This window comes from Solanum stenotomum, chromosome 2 (genome assembly GCF_019186545.1).
Source record: "Solanum stenotomum isolate F172 chromosome 2, ASM1918654v1, whole genome shotgun sequence".
Classification (NCBI taxonomy): domain Eukaryota; kingdom Viridiplantae; phylum Streptophyta; class Magnoliopsida; order Solanales; family Solanaceae; genus Solanum; species Solanum stenotomum.
Genome location: NC_064283.1, coordinates 74,700,278 through 74,720,859, shown reverse-complemented (window position 1 = coordinate 74,720,859; position 20,582 = coordinate 74,700,278). Strand labels below are relative to the sequence as shown.

General features: G+C 35.1%; 1 protein-coding gene across 7 annotated transcripts in view; it reads left to right on the top strand.

Annotated features, from left to right (window-relative positions):
* Positions 1 to 20,582, top strand: part of LOC125856415 (protein SEMI-ROLLED LEAF 2) — a 53,265-nt gene that overhangs the window by 13,729 nt on the left and 18,954 nt on the right. For 2 of the 7 annotated variants that reach the window (XM_049535951.1, XM_049535946.1), the window contains exons 1-10: positions 12,594 to 12,811; positions 12,972 to 13,132; positions 13,205 to 13,279; positions 14,179 to 14,294; positions 16,342 to 16,456; positions 17,606 to 17,734; positions 18,921 to 18,968; positions 19,067 to 19,272; positions 19,367 to 19,563; positions 19,671 to 19,963. In XM_049535951.1, the coding sequence (XP_049391908.1) occupies positions 12,998 to 13,132; positions 13,205 to 13,279; positions 14,179 to 14,294; positions 16,342 to 16,456; positions 17,606 to 17,734; positions 18,921 to 18,968; positions 19,067 to 19,272; positions 19,367 to 19,563; positions 19,671 to 19,963 (1,314 nt within the window). In that variant the 5' untranslated portion in view covers positions 12,594 to 12,811; positions 12,972 to 12,997. Of the gene's footprint in view, positions 1 to 12,593; positions 12,812 to 12,971; positions 13,133 to 13,204; positions 13,280 to 14,178; positions 14,295 to 16,341; positions 16,457 to 17,605; positions 17,735 to 18,920; positions 18,969 to 19,066; positions 19,273 to 19,366; positions 19,564 to 19,670; positions 19,964 to 20,582 lie in introns of those variants that run through there. The other 5 variants (XM_049535950.1, XM_049535948.1, XM_049535952.1 and 2 more) reach the window with 5 other exon arrangements.

Below are 20,582 nucleotides of genomic sequence, written 5' to 3'. Positions count from 1 at the left end.
AGTGACTTATGTAGGGATTCTCGAGGTCCTATATGCCATGTCATGTCTAGGAGGTACCTTGGGTCATAAAAAACTTGGTATTCAGAGCACAAGGTTTAGAAAGGTCCTAGGATGTCTTATAAACCATGTCGAGTAGAGTATTGTTCATGAGTGTGAAGCAACCCACATTTATGAATAAGAAGCTATAAGATGATTAGGAAATTCCTCGTCTTTTATTACTCTAAGTCGTGTGATAGAGTTAACTCTATATGTCCTTTCTCATAATTCCAATCCGATGCTTTTAGGAAATGGCCCCTCAAAGAGCATACGTTAGGAGGACTGTAAATGAGAATGTGGAACAAGAAGATCCTCCTCAAGCTCCTCAAGTTCCAACCCATCTTTGGTCGAGCAAGTGACTAATGTAGAGTTTAAGGCTGATTTTCAAGTGTTGGCTCAAGCCAATAAGGAGGTTGTGGTTCCCGTGAACCTAAATGTGGATACGACGACATCTAGAGTGAGGGACTTCACTAGAATGAATCCCCTGAAGTTTCATGGTTCTAAGTTTGAGGAAGATCCTAAAGATTTCATTGATGAAGTGTATAGGGTGTTGATGATCATGGGAGTGATGCCGGTAGATAAGGCAGAATTGGCCGATTACCAACGTAAAGGTGTTGCTCAAGTTTGGTTCAACCAATGGAAAGAAGAGAGGGCGGTTGATACGGGTCCTCCCGATTGGGAAAAGCTTAAGGTTGTTTTCCTTGATAGGTTATTTCCCTTAGAGATGAGGGACGAAAATATACTTGAATTCATCAACCTCCGTCAAGGAAACATGAGTGTGAAAGAATATGTTTTAAAGTTCACACAATTGTCTAAGTATGCTCCTACTATGATTGTCGACCCTAGGGAAAGGATGAGTAAGTTTGTTTCGGGCGTGTTCGAGATGGTGATCAAGAAATGTCATACCACCATGCTTATCAATGATATGGATATTTCTCGTCTTATGGTTCATGCTCAACAAATATAAGAGGAGAATTTTAGGGAAAGATATTGGGAGACAAAAAAGGCAAGGACCGGTGATGGTAACTTCTCACATTCAAGGTCCGATGCACATGGTCGTTCTGAATTCCGACAAAGGTTTTCCGGTCAAGGTTCCTCCAATGATCCTCTTAAGTTCAACAAAGATAAGGTATCTAACCCTAATCCTCAAGGACGGAATGGTGGTGGATCTTCATTGTCTACTTGTGCTAGGTGTGAAAGGAAGCATGAGGGTAAGTGTTTAGCCGACATGGATGGTTGCGTCTGTTGTGGTAAGAGTGGTCATAAAATAAGGGATTGTCCGTCGCTTACGGCTAAGGGAAGAGAAGGTAGGCAAGCTTCTCCTAGTGGTTCGAGTTCAAGTGCTCCAAAGAAAAACTAATTCTATGCTCTTAAGACTCGCTATGAGCAAGAGGGTTCTCCCGATGTGGTTACCTGTATATTGAAAGTCTTTTATTTAGATGTTTATGCATTACTTGATCCCAGTGCTACCTTGTCTTTTGTGATTCCATATGTGGAAATGAGGTTTGATATTCTTCTGAATGTGTTGTTGGACCATTTTTCTTTCTCTACTCCTATCAGTGAATCTATTGTGGCTAAGAAAGTCTATAGCAATTGTCCCGTCTCCTTATCCCATAGAGTCACTCATGTTGATCTTGTAGAGCTTGATATGCAAGATTTTGATGTTATTATTGGAATATATTGGTTGCATTCTTATTATGCTTCTATTGATTGTAGAACCCGAGTGGTCAAGTTTCAGTTTCCAAATGAGCCTATCCTAGAATGGGAATGAGGAAATTCTATGCTGAAAGATCGGTTTGTTTCTTGTCTTCCAGCTAGAAAGATGATTTCTAAGGGTTGCATATATCATCTAGTAAAAGTAAGGGATATGGATTCCGAAACCCGTACTATTGAGTCGATCCCCATTGTAAATGAGTTTCTCGAAGTGTTCCATGATGACCTACCCAGTAATCCTCCCAAAAGGGAAATAGACTTCGGTATTAACCTTCTCCCAGATACACAACCTATCTCTATTCCTCTTTATCGTATGGCTCCGGCAGAACTTAAGGAATTAAAAGAGCAATTGAAAGATTTTTTTGGATAAGGGTTTCATCCAACCAAGTATCTCTCCAGGGGGTGCTCAAGTTTTGATTGTTCAAAAGAAAGATGGATCGCTTTGTATGTGTATCAATTACACTTAATTGAACAAGGTTACCATTAAGAATAACTATTCTTTTCCAAGGATATATGACTTGTTTGATCAACTACAAGGAGCAAGTTACTTCTCTAGGATTGACCTCCAGTCGGGTTATCACCAATCCAGGGTGAAAGAGGGTGATATTTTGAAAATGGTTGTTCGAACTCGCTATGGTCATTATGAGTTTTTGGTGATGTACTTTGGCTTGACCAATGCTTTGGCCGCATTTATAGATTTGATGAATAGGGTGTTTAGGCAATACCTCGACATATTTGTGATTGTGTCATTTGATGATATATTGATCTATTCAAGGAGTGAACACAAGCATACCAACCATTTGAGGATTGTGTTGCAAGTTCTCAAGGACCAATAACGTTTTGCTAAGTTTAGTAAATGTGAGTTTTGATTAAGGTCTGTGGCTTTTCTTGGTCACATTATTTCCGATAAGGGTATTGTAGTAGATCCTAAGAAGATGGATGCAGTTAAAAGTTGGCCTAGACCTCTATCCCCTATGGATATTAGAAGTTTCTTAGGTTTGGTTGGTTACTATAAAAGGTTTGTTGAAGGGTTTTCTTTGATTGCCTCTCCATTGACGACATTGACCCAAAAGAAGGTTAAGTTCATATGGTCAAAAGTAGGGCTGTTCAAAACCCAACCAAAACTGATAATCCGAACCAATAATTTGGTTATTGGGTCAATGGTTTGGGTTAATGGTTAGACGGTTCGGGTCTCGATTTACTATAAACTTCTTATCGGCTTCTCAGTTCGGGTCTCGGTGTGGCCATATATCTAATAGGGTGCCCCGATAACCCAATAAGAAGTTTAATTAATTACATTTATAACACTTAAGGCCTTAGGCACTTTTAGCCTTTAGGGTTTACAATTCAGTCTTCAGACTCTTTACATTGACTTAATAGTTGACACTCAAATTTCACAATAATATTCCAAAGTTGCGACATCACTCATTGATTCACTGTCACTGCTCCCACACCGGTGAGTTATATTGAATATCATTCTCTAAGTGTCTAAATTGAGGTTCAAATGGTTGGTTCCCTTATTTTAAGTCTTTGTTTTTATCTTCTCATTACAGTGAGTAAGTCAGTGAGATATGCCTGCATTATTGAAATACTACAATCTGCAATGAAAAAGTTTGTATTAGTAATAGTCTCATGATCATTAATGATTTTCGTTAGTAGTGCTGTAATGGTCTCTCTTTATAGTTTATATCGAAATTGACTTTGTTGTTACGAGGATTCCTTTAGAGTATTGACATCTTTCGTTAATTTGGGTAATATTGACATCTTTCGTTAATATGGAGTTTTATTAGGTGTTTTATGTAGTAATGGACTAACATGGAAAATTTCATCAGTGACTACTGGCTATTGCGTACTATTAATTAGTGATTAGTCCATTAGTAATTCTCAATGAAACTTGTGCAAACTGTTAACGGTTAACCCGATAATCAAACCGATAACGATCACTAATCAATAAACTGATAACTGATAAACCAATATCTTAACGGTTCCATAACGATTTAGCATGATTACAAACCGATAACCTATAAGTAAAACCGATGAATTCCAAAACCGAACCGAACTGAACCGATCGATACGCAGCCCTAGTCAAAAGCATGCAAGAAAAGTTTCTAAGAGTTGAAAGATAGACTTACTTCCGCTCCGATGTTGACTTTACTAGAAGGAACCGATGAGTTTGTTGTTTATTATGATGCTTCAAGAATTGGGTTAGGATACGTCCTTATGCAAAATGGGAAAGCCATTGCCTATGTCTCCAGGCAACTTAAGGTGAACTAAAAGAACTATCCTACCCATGATTTAGAGTTGGCGGCAGTTCTTTTTGCCTTTAAGATTTGGAGGCATTACTTATATGGTGTTCATGTTGATGTCTTTACCGACCACAAAAGTTTGCAATATGTGTTTAAATAGAAGGATCTAAATCTTCACCAAAGAAGATGGCTTGAGTTACTAAAAGATTATTATATGAGTGTTCTATATCTCCCCGTCAAAGAAAATGTGGTGACGGATGCTCTTAGTCGGTTATCAATAGGTAGTGTTGCTCATGTTGAGGAAGATAAGAAAGAGTTGGTTCGAGATGTTCATAGATTGGCCCGATTGGGGTTCGATTTTTTGACTCCACCAAAGGTGGTGTTATGGTTCACAATGGTTCAAAATCGTCTTTTGTGGTGAATGTGAAAGCCAAAGAAGGTCTTGATCCAACTTTAGTAGAATTGAATGATGTGGTGCTTAAAAAGTCTGTTGAGGCTTTCTCCCAAGGGGGAGATGGTGTGTGTTTCATTATCAAGGTCATTTGTGTGTTCCCAATGCAGATGACTTGAGAGAGCAGATCTTCTCAGAAGACCATAGTTCTCGATATTCCATTCACCCAGGAGCCACCAAGATATACCATGACTTGCGAAAGGTATATTGGTGGAATGGGATGAAGAAAGATATTGCAAAATTTGTGGCTAAGTGTCCTAATTGTCAACAAGTGAAAGTTGAGCATCACAAATTGGGAGGTTTGTCCCAAGACATTTGTATACATACTTGGAAGTGGGAAGACTTGAATATGAACTTGATTGTTGGTTTACCCCGCACCCGGTGGCAACATGACTCGATTTGGGTTATAGTAGATTGTATGAAAAAATCGGCTCATTTCATCCCCGTCAAGGTTTATTATTCGGCAAAGGACTATGCTAAGTTGTACTAGAGAGAAATGGTTAGGTTGCATGGAGTTCCCTTGTCCATTATCTTCAATCGTGGTACCCAATTCACTTCTCTATTTTGGAAATATTTCCAATAAGGGCTTGGTACTCGTGTTAAGCTTAGTACAGTCTTTCATCCGCAAACCGACGGGCAAGCGGAGCGTACTATCCAAACTTTGGAAGATATGTTGAGGGCATATGTAATTACTTCAAGGGTAATTGGAATAATCACTTGCCTTTAATTGAATTTGCATATAATAACAGCTATCACTCAAGTATTGGTAAGGCCAGTGGCATACGTAAGATTATTTCTAAGTGGTGTCACCATTAAAGGGACAAAAATGACTCAAGAAGAAAATCAATGAAAATTTTGTTTTAGGCCTCCAAAAATTTGAGGCCTCTTTTAATTAGATAGTATTTTAAAATTTTAAATTAAACCATTCACATCTTCATATTATTAAATAAAGTTTCATACAACATTATTCAGCATGAGATTGCATTGCAAATAAATGATTAATATCTTTAAAAAAATGAAGAAGAAAAAAGGAAAAGAAGTTACAGGGCCTTATATTTAAATTGGTTTTAGACCATTATTTTTGTTGGATAACCTTTGTCAATAATTAATAAAAATGAAAAAATCATTGCAATAATATTATATTAGGAAAAATGACTCAAATCATAATAATAAAACTCAGTTCAAGTACATAACTAAAGTTCTCCCCTATGAAATTTCATATTTTGAAAGGTATACATAATATCCTCATTAGAAACACGACTAAATACTTCCTTTTCTATATAAGGCACCAAACAACCACTCAAAAACTCATTGTCCATTCGATTTCGTAAGTCAGACTTAATCAATTTCATCGCAGAGAAGGTTCTTTCAACTGTAGCAGTGGCAACTGGCAATAGTAAAGCAAATTTCACTAGTCGAAATAAAAGAGGATAAGTTCTATGCTTTTTTGCCTCAACTAGTTTCTCGGAAAAATAACTGAGTCCCTTAAGATTGGAAAACCTTTTATCATGATCCCGAACATTAATTATATAATTCTCAAGCTGAGAACGAAGATCAACCATAGAATGTTTATCAAAATCATTAGGATATAACTCAGCCAATTTCAATATCTTTTCCATCTCAAAGCTTGAAAATGATTCAACTAGATATAAACAAGTGATTCCAAGAAACAAATCGATAGTCACCTCATCAAAGCGATTATTAAGTTCTTGAAGTTGTCAATCAATAATTTTATAAAATACTTCAACACGATAGTGATGTAAAATAGTGTATTCTGCAATTCTCCGGCGTGATCTTCCAAGAATAACATGAAGCTCATCAAAATTAGGTGTCAATATATCATATTTGGTACAAAAATTTGACACTTCATCAATAAGAGAATTCCAACCGTTATCCCTCAATACTTGCAATCAATTTTTTGATACTCCAACAAGTATCATGGCATTTGCAATGTCTTGTTCCTTCCTTTGAAAAGTTGTATTAAGCTCATTTGTGATTGCTAAAATAGTGCACATGAAATGCAACATGAAGACAACCTCAAATATTAAACATGCTTTTAAATATCCCTTTGCTCTACACTTTTCTTCAAAACATGTGTTAACAACAATACCATCAAGTACATCAATAATAGGGCCAAACATAAGAATGAAACTCTTAAAGGATTTATAGTGACAACCCCATCTAGTATCACCGGCCCTAGCAAGACCTAATTCTTGATTCAAACCCTTGCTAGTTTCAAGCTCACCTTTCTACAGTGCTTCTTCAATTTCTTTGGCTTGTGATTAACGATTTCATCTCTACACTTGAAAGAACCTCCAACCATATTTAATATATCGGAAGTCAATGATAAAAGTTCTTGCACTTCATCACATCTTCTAGAAATTGCAACAAGAGTTAATTGGAGTTGATGAGCAAAACAATGAATAAAATGTGCACCTCTACTTTCTTTTTGAATTAATTTCTTGAGCCCATTTAAATCTCCTTGCATATTACTTGCTCCATCATAACATTGTCCTCGTACATAAGATGAACTTAAATAATATTTAGCTAGCAAATCAATAATTCCCTTTTTTAGAGACAATGCACTAGTATCACGAATATGAATGATATCAATAAATCTCTCCATTACCCTTCCTTTTCTATCAACGTACCTTAAAACAATAGTCATTTGCTCTTTGCATGACACTTCACGAGATTCATCAACTAATATTGAAAAGTAATCATCATTTAAATCTTTGATGATATACTTAATTGTTTCCATCTTACATGCAGTAATAATATCTTGGTGAATGTATGGATAAGTCAACTGATTATTTTTTGGTGCCTTTTTAAATGCATCAGCAATATTATCACATCGTTTAGTGTACCATTCAAGAAGTTCAATGTAATTACCTTTATTAAGAGGTGACTCATCTTCATGATGTCCCTGAAAAGATAATTCTTGATTCAAAAGATATCTTATGACATCGATGGCAGCTTCTAAATAAGTTCGATATTCTAACTTATGTTGATCAGATTGTTTAGCAAGCACACTTTGAATGGATTGATTTTGTCTCATCAAATCTTCAAAAAAAAAATTGACTGATTACTGTTTGGTACACCAATATGATCATTCAAACTTCTTTTTTTATTCCAACTTGTAAATCCTATATTTGAAAATGCATGTCCTCCCCCTTGATTAATATTTTCATCTTCAAACAAATAACAATAGAAGCAAAAAGCAGCATCCTTTTTTATACTATATTCCAACCAATCATATTGATCAACCCATCAACATTAAAGCGATGAAATTTACAATACATAAATCTGGTAGGAAACATATGACTTCGAGATTGGAATGGACCTTGTTGAAGATATGCCCTCCTTATTGCGTCATGATCATTTGGATGATATTTTCGAATAGGTAATCTTTCCCCAGGATCAATTGACAATGAATTTAAATCAATTCCTTCACTTTGCCGATATTCTTTTGACTCATTAGCTTGTTCTTCCAAGTCAGTTGAAGTTTGAGTCGTTATAATTGGCTTTGAATATTTGTAATTTTTTTTAGAATAATACCTTTCCATTAAAAATTTAGACTAATATGATTTGATCTGCACAATTAGTAATTGATGATCAAATAATAGAGGACTGCGGACAATTTTAATCAATTAAATGAATTCTAAATTATTTTATTGTAAGAAGTAGATAGTAAAAAATAAAATTATTATTATGAACAAATAAAAATAAAAATTCAAGCACATAATAAAAAAAATAGAATAGCAAAAAAATACTAACTTGATGTGGAGATTCGAGATGCCGAATAATTGCCTCCCTAGACCTTTCCTTAAGTTTCTTTCTTCAATCTATTGAGCATGAACCATGAGATGAGAAATGTCCATGTCATTAACAAGCATGGAGGTTCGACATTCTTTAACCACTTTTTCAGACACACCCAAAACGAACTTACTCATTCTTGCCCTAGGATCGACAACCATTGTAGGAGCATATTTAGACAATTGTGTGAACTTCAAAACATATTCTTTCACACTCATCCTACCTTGACAAAGGTTGATGAACTCAAGCACTTTTGCCTCCCTCATCTCAAGGGGAAAGAACCTATCAAGGAAAGCAACCTTAAACTTCTCTCAATCGAGAGGACCCACATCTTTTGGTCTCCCTTCTTTCCATTGATTGAACCAAATTTGAACAACACCCTTAAGTTGATAAGCGGTCAACTCCTTCTTTTCCACCTGAGTCACTCCCATGATCATCAACACCTTGTAAACCTCATCAATGAACTCTTGAGGATCTTTCTCAACCTTATAACCATGAAACTCCGGAGGATTCATCTTAGTGAAGTCCCTCACTCTAGATGTCGTTGTACCCACATTTGGGTTCACGGGAACCGCAACCTCCCTATTGGCTTGGGCCATCATAGCGTGAGCTAATACTTGAAAAGCAGCCCTAAACTCCGTGTTAGTCACTTGCTCAGCCAAAGGTGAGAAGACCTTTCAACCTTAGAATACTTATTATGTGAGTAAACCTTTCTCAATCATGCTTTCATGTGTATATGAGAAATCATTTCAACAACACAACAACATCATCATCATTGATACTTCACTCTCAAAGCATCCTTAAAACATTTACATAAATTTCATAAGAACATGCATAATTCCATAATTCACCCTTTCAAGGTTCAAAACCCACTTCCAATCATCAACATCTAGAAAACATGGGTTAGACATAGGTTCATAGAAATTCATCATAATTTCATGTAATTCTATCAATTTATGCTTGATTTCATATAATCTTCTTTCATAATCCAAGATCTACATCATATCATCATAATTTGGAAAACATGGGGATTACATGCGTTCATGGGGAATCATCATAAAATCATGATATTTACTCAATTCATTCACGATAGATCATAAATCAATCAATTAGATCAATAATTAAAGGAACTCATATCATAGAAGAAATCCCTAGCTCAATTGGGGAATTCTAACTTTGAAAATAAGAGAATTTGGGAACTCCATGAATGGAAGGAATCCATGAATGAAAACTATCATACCTCAATGCCAAAAGCTTAACTTCAATGGTGGAATTTGAGACTTGTCTTGAAAATCCTAGCTTTCTTCTTCAACTTCTAGAGAGAGACTTGTTCTTCTTTTAGGAATTTGAGAGAATCCTTTTAAATTGGGAAAATTTGGGGTAAAACTCTTATATAGGTCTTTAGGTGAAGTGTAAAACGACATGGTATTGAATTAAAATAATCTGAAAAGACCCAGAAGTCCCTAACTTAAAAAATGGAAACAAGAAACGCTGGAGCTCGCCAAAAGCCACTCGGTGACTCGCCAAGTGAGCCTTTAGCTTGCCGACAGTTCCACTGAGTCGGCTCCTAGACTAAGCTAATTAGGCGATGGAAAATTCACCTTGGCGACTCGCCGAATGGAATGGTGAGCTCGATCCAGCTCGCCTAAAGTTTTAGAACACTGGATGCAGAAATCAATTCAAAAAGGTGAGAAGTTCTACTCGGTAGATCGCCGAGTCGTTCGACGTCCTCGAGTTACTTCGCCGAATTGATTGCGAAATGAATATCTTTTACTTGTCTGAATCCGAGATGTTATATTATCTCCCTCTTGGGATCATTCATCCTCGAATAAGATTCCAGACATCATAATGAGGGTAGGAACTTAAACTTAACATCCCAATCATGAATGCAATCATATAAATGCACATAACCGAGGAGGAAACATCAACTCCAAGCTAAAGCATGTTCAAAACATCATAACATGAAGTCTATATGCAACTCATACTAAAATGCACGTAAACATGTAGAAATCAATCAAGTTGACTCATTTTCTCAAAACTTAAGCCTTTCATGAACATGCATAAATGAGGAAATCATGGGAATATCTAAGACACATGACACCAAAAGAGTAAACCATGAGGAACTCATTCCCTCAAGCTAGACTAGGGGTAGAAGGAAAGAGTTGAGGATATCGAGACATCATATCGGCCTCGGCCTCCCAATATATAAAATTATAATTATTACAAACCATTAATTAGTAAAAAAATATGATGAAAAAAGTTACACTAAAAAATCAATGTATAATCTTTTATAAATGAACATAAAAATGAATAGCTCCACAAAATATCTAAATTCTCATATTCCTTATTTATCATTCTATAAAATACTTACAGAAAAATAAAAGGTTCAATTTTATCATCGGTAAATGTCAACAACAACCAAAGAAGGATCGAAAGAGTCACTTAAGATACCACAATAGATGACCGATAAATTGAACCATGAAGATGTTTGACAGGTAGAGATGTTAAAGAGATTTCTAGAGAGTTTCCTAATTGACAATCTATTTTACTAATGTTATTTGGATAGTGTCTTAATTGGTTTTGGGCCTATTGTGGGTCTCTTTTGATGATTGATTGAGTTGTTTTTTTATTTTTGGTCATCTTAACAGAGTTTGTTTAGACAACTTTATATACTCTTCATCATAACTTATATGACACAATTTAATCTTTTTAAGTCAATTAAAATTTATTTGTATGAAATATATTATTATAATTTTTAAAAATATTTTTAAAATTGTTAATTATTGGTAATGAACGAAATCATTTAGATACTAAAAGTAATTTTGGTATAACTCAACGAATTTAAGTTGTTAATTGTTGTAATTTATAATACTTATAACTTAGATTCAAATACATAAGAGTTATATGTTTGTACTCAGAAACAAAGCTAAAACCTCAAAATTCAAAAAATACCACCTAAATTTAAATTGAGAATTTTCTGAATTATACAATAAAAATTCTTATTTACACTATATAACTAAACATGATTAAGGATAAAACTAATATTTATGTAAACTAGTAAGATCCTTATATTTGACTATATCACGTAATATAGTTGTGTACATATATTAGTTTCACAATAAAGACAATTCATTTTTAAAATTGACTAATAATAAAAGTAGGACAAATAAAAAAAAGGAAATAGGGAATACATTTTTGGAATTCGACCTGTTTCTATACTTTACAAAAACGTATAATACACATAAATTAGTTTTTATATTAAAAGTACATTGATACTTTTTTTTATTTTTTTGTAATTGACTCTTTAAAGTACTTTAAAAAAAAATTAGCCAAATATAATTTATTTATCAAAAATATTTTTCAAATAAATTAACTAAACACAAATTATCATATTTAAAAACATTTTTCTAATAATTTATTCTCAAAAAGTGTTTCTACAAATAAGTAACTTTTGTATATATAAAATAAAACTACACTTCATTATAATATAGTCATCACTTATAAAATATGCATACCGACAAACTGTGGGATATATATATATATATAACTATTTAACCATATGTTTAGATATAATATTTATCATAGAATAATTATTTATTCAGTTTTAATAAATCATATATTCGTTTATGATGTCTATTTACTCATATAGTAGATGATTTAGTGTATAGAGTTTTAACTTATACACAGAGAATTAAATCATCGGTTCTTATAAGTATAAAGTATTTTTGATTCACAATCTAAGATGGAAATTGGATATGTTATCAGTACGATTGTAATACAAGACTATATATAATTTATCTTGATTATGGGAACAATATAGTTCCAACTTCTTATGTTAGTGCATTTTGTATGTTTTGAACGTGTCCGAGTAGATATAGTTATTTTAGATTTACTAACAAAAGCATATTCTTTAAACTGTTAAATGTACTTATATTCTTAATCCTGATATAACTATTATGATATATATAGCGTGTGTTTTTCTTGTTCAAGTAAAGCACGACATGTTTTTGCTCTCCTTAGGGGTTCATCTAACCTAGAAAAAGAATTTTTATATGATGTTTGTCACTTAAGTATTGAGAGAGTTTATTACCGTCTAACTTGTGGATTCATCTTCTCATAAATAATTTTTGAATTAAATTTATGTGTTTTAATATATATCATAAATATATTACTTTCCAACACAAACAATCGTTAGGTTGGACTTGCCCGTTACACTTGTAAGTTAGTGAGAGCCACTATTTATAAAGATTCCTTTTTTAGATACTGTTTTTTTTTCCACGCCTAATTACTTTTCTCCAATCTCTGTAATAATTAGTTATCTTTTTTGGTGTAATAATAATTAGTAGGATTGAAAAACCTCAAAAGGGGAGGAGATTTGTAAATTTCAAGCCTCTTCCCTCCCTCTTTGACTTAACAATTCCAGATATTATAATATGTAGTAACTTTTTTTATGTTTTAAACAACAATTATAGTTTTGATAATTTCGTTCAAAGAGAATTGCTCATTGGCGTGGATCTAGATCGAGAGTTGAATTTTGGATTTTCAATTGGTAGGTATTGTTTTTTTATTGTTGAATTTTTTGCTCCTTTCGCATTTTGTTGATTTCATGATGTTTTTTCTTATTTACGGACCCTCAAAATGCATAATCATATTAGAATTTGTATTGTTTCGATTGGATGATTGATTCAAGTGAAAGTGGTGGTGTATAGGGATTTGGGCTTGAAATTGTATAAATATGGGGGTAATGTCAAGGAAAGTAGTGCCTGCATGTGGTAGTCTCTGCTTCTTTTGTCCATCATTGCGAGCAAGGTCAAGACAGCCTGTTAAACGCTACAAGAAGCTCCTTGGAGAGATTTTCCCCAAATCACAGGTCTATTTCTTCTTTTTTTTACTCATGATATCATCTTCACTCTTTTGCTATATTCACTATCTCTTATTGCAGGATGCTGAGCCAAATGATAGAAAGATTGCAAAACTTTGTGAGTATGCTTCAAGAAACCCATTGAGAATACCAAAGGTAAAAATAAGTTTTTTCTTCACTTATAATTCACTACTTCATCAAATTTAACTTTTTGTAATTTTGCTTCTATTCAACTTCCCAAATACCGAAGAAGACCCACTAAAATTTTGAAGTTGGGACAGAGTATTGTATTTTGCTTTTAAGAATTTGTTGAAAAACTGATTCATGAGAACTTCAATTTTTCCCTTTAGTGCTCTTCTTGTATTTTAAGCTATGTTGCAGGGACTCTCCAAAAATGTTGTTGCACCCATATTGGATTCTCCAAAAATGCACTACTTTTAGGGCATCCTTCACACACCTGTTGGCAACGTAGATTTTAAGCATGTTTGTCCTGTGGGCAACATTGTACTTCTCCATTCACAGGGGACAATTAAGTCATCTTAGTGATTTTTTTTAAAGGGGAAATGCGTTTTGTTATGCTATTATACCTTGGATGTTATGTTCAAGGTACATACTTGAGAGGATTTTATTATCTCAAATTGCAAGTAGTTTCTAGGAATTCAGCCTCCAAATTTTTTTTTTTCTTTTTGCAGTAATGTTCTAAAATAAGAGTTCAAAATCAGGTCATGAAGTCTCTTCCATAGTTTAATTTTACTACAGAGGTCTTTTTATGTTTGCTCCCTCACTTAAGGCATGAGAGGGATTACTCTGTAAGAAAGGTGAGCTCACTCTCTCCGTTAAATCATTGAAGTGAAAAAATATCCGAACCTCCATGTGTCGTATTCATCCTGAAATATAGATAAAATGTTGCCATGAATTTCTCCCTATGAATCAGAATATTCATATTGTAGTATTGGGAGTTATGAAGTTTCATTAATTTCCATGTTTGGAAAGCTTTCTTGGTGTTTTGAGTCTCCTTAATATGTGTATACTAATGACTGATCAACGTGATTCAGATTACCGAATACCTGGAGCAAAGGTGTTACAAAGATTTGCGAAATGAGCACCTTGGGTCAGTAAAAGTTGTTACAATGATCTACAGGAAGCTGCTATCTTCATGTAAGGAGCAGATGTAAGTTTGAACAATAAATAGAAGTATTTGTGTACCTATAGCTCAAAACAAAAATCAGTTTGAATGTCCTACTATAGATTTATCTGCATTTACTAGACAAGGAATGGATAGGAACAAACCATAAGTTTACTAAGGCTCTTCTCAGTACTAAGCTTAGATGGGAAGATTAAGCCAGATCTTATGCCGTTCTAGGTGCATGGCTACAATTATTTGTGGCAGATGAAGTTGAACATGAACAGGTGATAAAAAAGGAAATGGATCTTGCTTATCCAGAAAAGGAAAAAAGAGAAAAAGAAACAGAAAAAAGGGAATGAATTCTGGAGAACAATATGGAGAAATATGGGTCTTCTATATTTTTGTTCCCTAAAATCTATATGTAGAGAAAGATCATCACTAGATTGCTTGGTTAGTCTTTGGCAACAGTGAAGAAACTAGACGGAAGAGCTTTTTTTGTTGTCCTCAACTGCAAGGGAACTACAAAGGCTCTTCATTTCTCATATGCATACGTTAATGTACAGTGCTGGTTTTGCAGCCCCATGGTGTAGTTCTATAAAGTTCCATTACACAAGAACTTAGAACTTAAAGAACGGAAACCCCAGCAGTAAATTCATCTCCCTTTGTTCCGGGGCTGTTGATAAACCTCAACTGGTTATCAAGAGTTATGTGCCTGAAGAAAATCCACATTAGATCTACCCGTTTTGATAGTGTTCCTGTCCTTGTCTGAGAGCATTAAAAGAGTTTGGAGTTGAAGGGGAGCCTTGGAGTAGCGGTTAAGCTGTCTTCATGTGACCTATAGGTAGGCCACATGTATGAGATTGTTTTAGATCTTTTCCCGCTTTCCTTTTTTTTGAGAAAGGTAACTTTTTAGTCTATATATCCACATGTATACTACATAAGTGTAGTCCCCCTTCCAAAATTATTACAACCTAGGAAAACTATTTGTACTTTTTGTTACAAATAGTCTAAAACATCAATAATATTTCAGTCTGTCCCAACACTTTTTGTTCACACCAAAAATAGTACAAAGCCAGGCAGTTCATCTTAAAATTCGGCAGATTGTTTTGCTTTCCCTTAAAGCATCTTTGATTTCTTTCCTTCCACACTGTCCACCATATACAAGCTGGGACAATCTTCCATCTCTCCTCCTTTGTTGTAGTATTGCCAACTCTCATCCAGAACTTCGATACTCCTTCAATGTTCCTTGGTTTCACCCAAGTGATTTTCCTCAGACAAATAAATATTCTCTATAGCTGGTCTTCCCATTAACAGTGTAAAAGAAGATGAGTGTAAAAAAAGATGGTTGATTGTCTCTGTTTATTCTTCACATAAGTAACACCTGGAACACAATTGGTATTTCCTCTTCTTCATGTTTTCATGTGTCAGTACTACTTCTCTGGTCAGCAGCCATGTGAAACAATACCTTGTATGGAATTTTTGTCCCCCATTTCATCTTCCAAGGCCACTGTTCGATCCTGTTGTTTGAAGTGGTGAGGTTCTTGTATGCTGAGTTCACAGGGAAAACTCCTTTGTTGCCTATCTTCCATATAGCAGTATCTTCTTCCCCAGTTAAGTTGTTGAAAGGGGCCAATGTGTTGTAGAGAGCACCTATCCTTTCCCGCTTTCCTTGGTGACTTGTATTCTTGCTTCCTGTTGCCGTTGTTTTGAGCACTGATTTTACCAGAGATCTAGTAGGTTATCTTGAAACTAGGCAATGAATTATAATACTGAAAAACGATTTGCAACTCTGTAGATGCCACCTCAGATATGTCTAGACACTATTCAAGTAATAATGCTTAGTTGTTTCCTCAGAAATTTCTGACTTGAAAATAGGCTATAGGGTATCTACGATGTTCTAGTTGACTAAGTAATTTTAGATGGAAATGTTTCTTCTTAGTTAACATCAGTATCTATGCATGTGATATGCAGTTTTGCATTATTGCACTGATACAAACGAAGTTCTGCATACAATATTTACTCAAGTTACTTTTGACTTTGATGCAGTTAGAACAAAATGTAATTGTTTAATTGTTTAAATTTACAACTGCAGGCCACTATATGCTGCTAGTCTATTGGGGATTATCCGCACTCTTTTTGAACAAACACAGCATGATGAAATGCAGATTTTAGGTTGCAACACTCTAGTCGACTTCATCAATTGCCAGGTTTGTATGCCTAAGGAAAATAGATGGTTAATAAACACGGATATCATTCCTAGGAAAGACTATTTTGAAGTAGTTGTACTCTGCTCATATAATTTGAACCAAGAGCGTAATTTCTGAAGATGGACTTGGGTAATATAGCTGCCACTGTATAATTTGATCATGAATCATTGTGTCTCTTACTGATCTGTCATAATTTTGGAGCGGATAGCAAGTACTGATGTCTGTTAGGATTGGGAAGAGTCCTACTTCGACCCTTTAAGAGATGAGTGGTCTCTTTAATATGTCTTGGGCAATTCTTACCTCTTGAGTTAGCTTTTGGGGTTGAGTTAAACCTGAGGTCCATTTCATTAACATGGTATTAGAGCCAGGCCCACCCAAGTCTTGTTTCACACAATATGGTCCCCCCATCATATATTATCCACGCTTCAGATGTCTAATCTGGGCATGAGGGGGAGTGTTAAGTCCCACATTGGTGGGTGGGAGGCAAAATTTTTCTCCTTATATGGTCTTGGGCAATCCTCAGTTCTTCACCTTTTCAACTAGCTTTAGCTTTTGGAATTGAGTTAGGCCCAAGGTCCATTTCTTTAACACGATATCAGAAAAAGCTCCATCCCAATTCTCATTCCTGATGTTGGCCCCCATATTAATGGTCCACACACCAGATGTCTAGCCCTGAGCATGAGGGTGTTTGTGTGAAGAGTCTCACATCGTCCCTTTAAGAGATGGGTGGTCTCCTTAATATGGCTTGGGCAATTTTCATTTCTTGAGCTAGCTTTTGGGGTTGAATTAGGCCTGCGGTCTATTATTGTAATTCCACGAGGAGGATGTAACTTTTGATGAATGAAGAACAATATTAGTATTGCACCTACTCCCCCCAAAAAGGTAAAAGAAGTTATGGTATTGCATATTCTATCCTGGATTTTGAATGTTTTTAGTCATCTATTGGCTTCTATAAGAGGCTTAACTCTAAAAGAAACAAGGGGCAGTTTTGGGATTTTATTTTTGGTGGGTTGGTTTCACCCTTGGGAGTGGTTTGAGAGAAGGAAATGGAGTGTGGTTTTGATAAATGGATTTAGAAGAACCTGGAAAATATTTTGGGTTTATGCTAAAAAGTGGATTCAAGTTCTCTTGCTTCTCCTTGTTAAGCAGATGGATGGTACTTACATGTTCAACTTAGAAGGCCTTATACCTAAACTGTGCCAACTAGCTCGAGAAGTTGGAGATGATGACAGAGCCTTGCGCTTGCGTTCTGCAGGAATGCAAACTTTGGCTGTCTTGGTAAAAACTCAGTCTCTCTCTCTTTCTGTTGCTTAGTATTTATTTAATTATACTTGCAAAATTCTTAAGTACCCAGAACTTGGAACCACTTCAGGTGTTTGGGGTGTTTTCTGATATTCGGAATTACTAGATCTTGGTGACATAGACTAATGATAGTTCCTTCTTTGAAGGATTTATCTGCATTTGTTGTTTCACTAACGTCAATATCTTACCACTTAATCTCAAATGTAGCTTATTCTTGCAGCTTTTGAATCAGATACTAGGATGTTATGTACTTTAGTTGTCATCACACAGAACATTCCCACGACTGTAGGAGGAATGAACAAGCTAATTACTCTTTACCTTTTCATATAGTGGCTTTGTCTCAATACTGGACATGTCTTGGACCAGTTAGAACCAGGAAGGGCCCATGTATGGTGATAAAAGCTTGTAATGTGAATCCCTAATTAGCACTTCCTGATAACTAGTCTTATATTGTTAAGGACTTGAGGTACATGTGTCACTGTATTTTTGTGTGTTGGAGTTATTTAACTCATTTCAAAGTGTAATTTTTCACTGTGCCTATCCAAACTCATTAGTTCAATGATAAGTATCTACTTATATGTTGTGTTTTGGCAGCTAATTTTGCCTGTTTACATCAGAGAATTATCAAGTAACTGGAAAAGTTTCAAGTGTATAAAACTCATCCTTCGGGGACATCCAATAAAATTGGGAAGTTTCCAGTGTATACAACAGTAGCTTAACATAGCGCAGTAATTGAGAGAAGGTGCCATTTTGTTTCAGTACTCTACTGCAGCTTCTATAACTGAGATGAGAAGCTTCTTTCATGATGTCTAAACATTAGTTTCTCAAGGAGCAACTTAGAGATTACCCTTTCCATTTTTTAATTAATTCACTTGAATGTAGTGCATCCAGTGATGATTCAAAGTTTGTGAAGCGAACAGATAATGGAAAGTAATTAAATCTAGCATGAGGTTCAGTATTTGCTAATAAGGTTAAAATAGTAAACAACTTATATGCTATGAAGCTTATGGACCATTTCTCATCATAGCTACACGTTATTATTTTCGTGTTTATCAATTTTCTTGGAAGTTCAGATATATTTTTGATTCCTTGTATTCTTTCCTCTTTTGACCTTTCTCCACATGTGTTTCATTTGCTTTTTTTTTCCCACTTTTTCTTTTAGGTGTGGTTTATGGGGGAGCAGTCTCATATCTCCATTGACTTTGATCATGTAAGATAATTTCAATATTACTCAGTTATTCAATTTTCAGATCAAGAGATACTCCAACTGCCAATTGTTGTTTCTAATGTTGGATGAAAACAATGCAGATTATTACTGCAACTTTGGAGAATTACATTGACTTCACAGTGAACCTAGAAAATGGACAAGACAGTAAACAGTCTGAACCTTTAGAACAGTGGGTTCAAGGAGTGTTGAATAGTGATGATCACAGCTCATCTTTCCCTGATATGAGCAAGAAGGTTTCCTCCTCGCCAAATAGCATGAATGCAAATACAAAATTGACATCCTCAATGTAAGATTATACGCCTAAAAAGGCAAAGTTCTTTTCCTCCGGCTGACAATATAATGGATTATCTTACTTTCTATTATTGTCATACTTCAATCAGAGAGACAGCCAAAAGCCCCTCTTATTGGGCCAGAGTTTGCTTACGTAACATGGCCTTACTGACAAAAGAAGCAACTAGTGTACGGCGGGTTCTTGAACCTCTTTTTCATAGTTTTGACACTGAAAACTATTGGGCGTCAGAGAAAGGACTCGCCTGCTCAGTTCTCATGCATTTGCAGTGCCTGCTAGAGGAATCAGGTGATTCATGGGCTCCTTGTTCCGTTTCTTCAGCTGAGATTAATATTTGTGATTGGTTTAGTCATGTTGCTCTTTCAATTTTAGCTTAATACGAATTTTGATCCCAGGTGAAAATTCTCATTTGTTGCTATCCATCTTGGTCAAGCATTTGGATCACAAGAACATTGTCAAGCAGCCTGACATACAGATCAGTATAGTTAATGTGGTCACACACTTGGTAGAAAGTGCAAAAGAGAAGGCTTCCGCAACTATAGTTGGTGTCATTAATGACCTGATTAAACATTTACGGAAGTGCATGCAGTATTCAACTGAAGCATCTAGTCCAAAAGATGGATTAAATACTTCTAACTCCAATCTTCAGTCTGCCCTAGAGAAGTGCATATTACAGCTCTCAAAGAAGGTTTGTGTTTGATAATTTGGTTTCAATTGGCTGCACGCATGCATTGTACTCTGAAGTTTTCTTTTCTTTTACATATGTACCTAAATCCAGCACGAAGTTGACAATGAAGTAAATTGTCTTCATCTAAGGTTACTTGCAATCCACTACCCTTTATTCTGTTCCATATGTTCTCAATGTTTTTTTCTTATGTGTGTTTGAGGAAGCATTTCACTTTGCATATTGACAGTTGAAGTTGTGCCTTTTTGCTTTTATCTTCCAGTGCTGATTAAAAATTGTTTGGACCAGAAATACATGCTTATTAGACCTATGAGTTTCACAATTTGACATTTTTCTTTATCAAGTGTAAGCTGATCCTGATTTAATAATTTTCAGTGTGTACTGTACCCAAGGAGAGTGCTAGTTTTAATAACTACAAGTGAATTAAAGATAAACATTCTGTACCCAGCAGCCTTTTCTTTGCAGTTTGTTTGGCCTACTTATTCACTCTATCCCCATAATGAGGCCTTTAATAGAAATAGTGATCTTTTGCATTTCCTAGAATCTATACCAGTAAGTAGTTTTAAAGCTCTACTTGGACTCGGTGTAAGATTTGATGCAACTGGCACTATTTGAAGGTCAA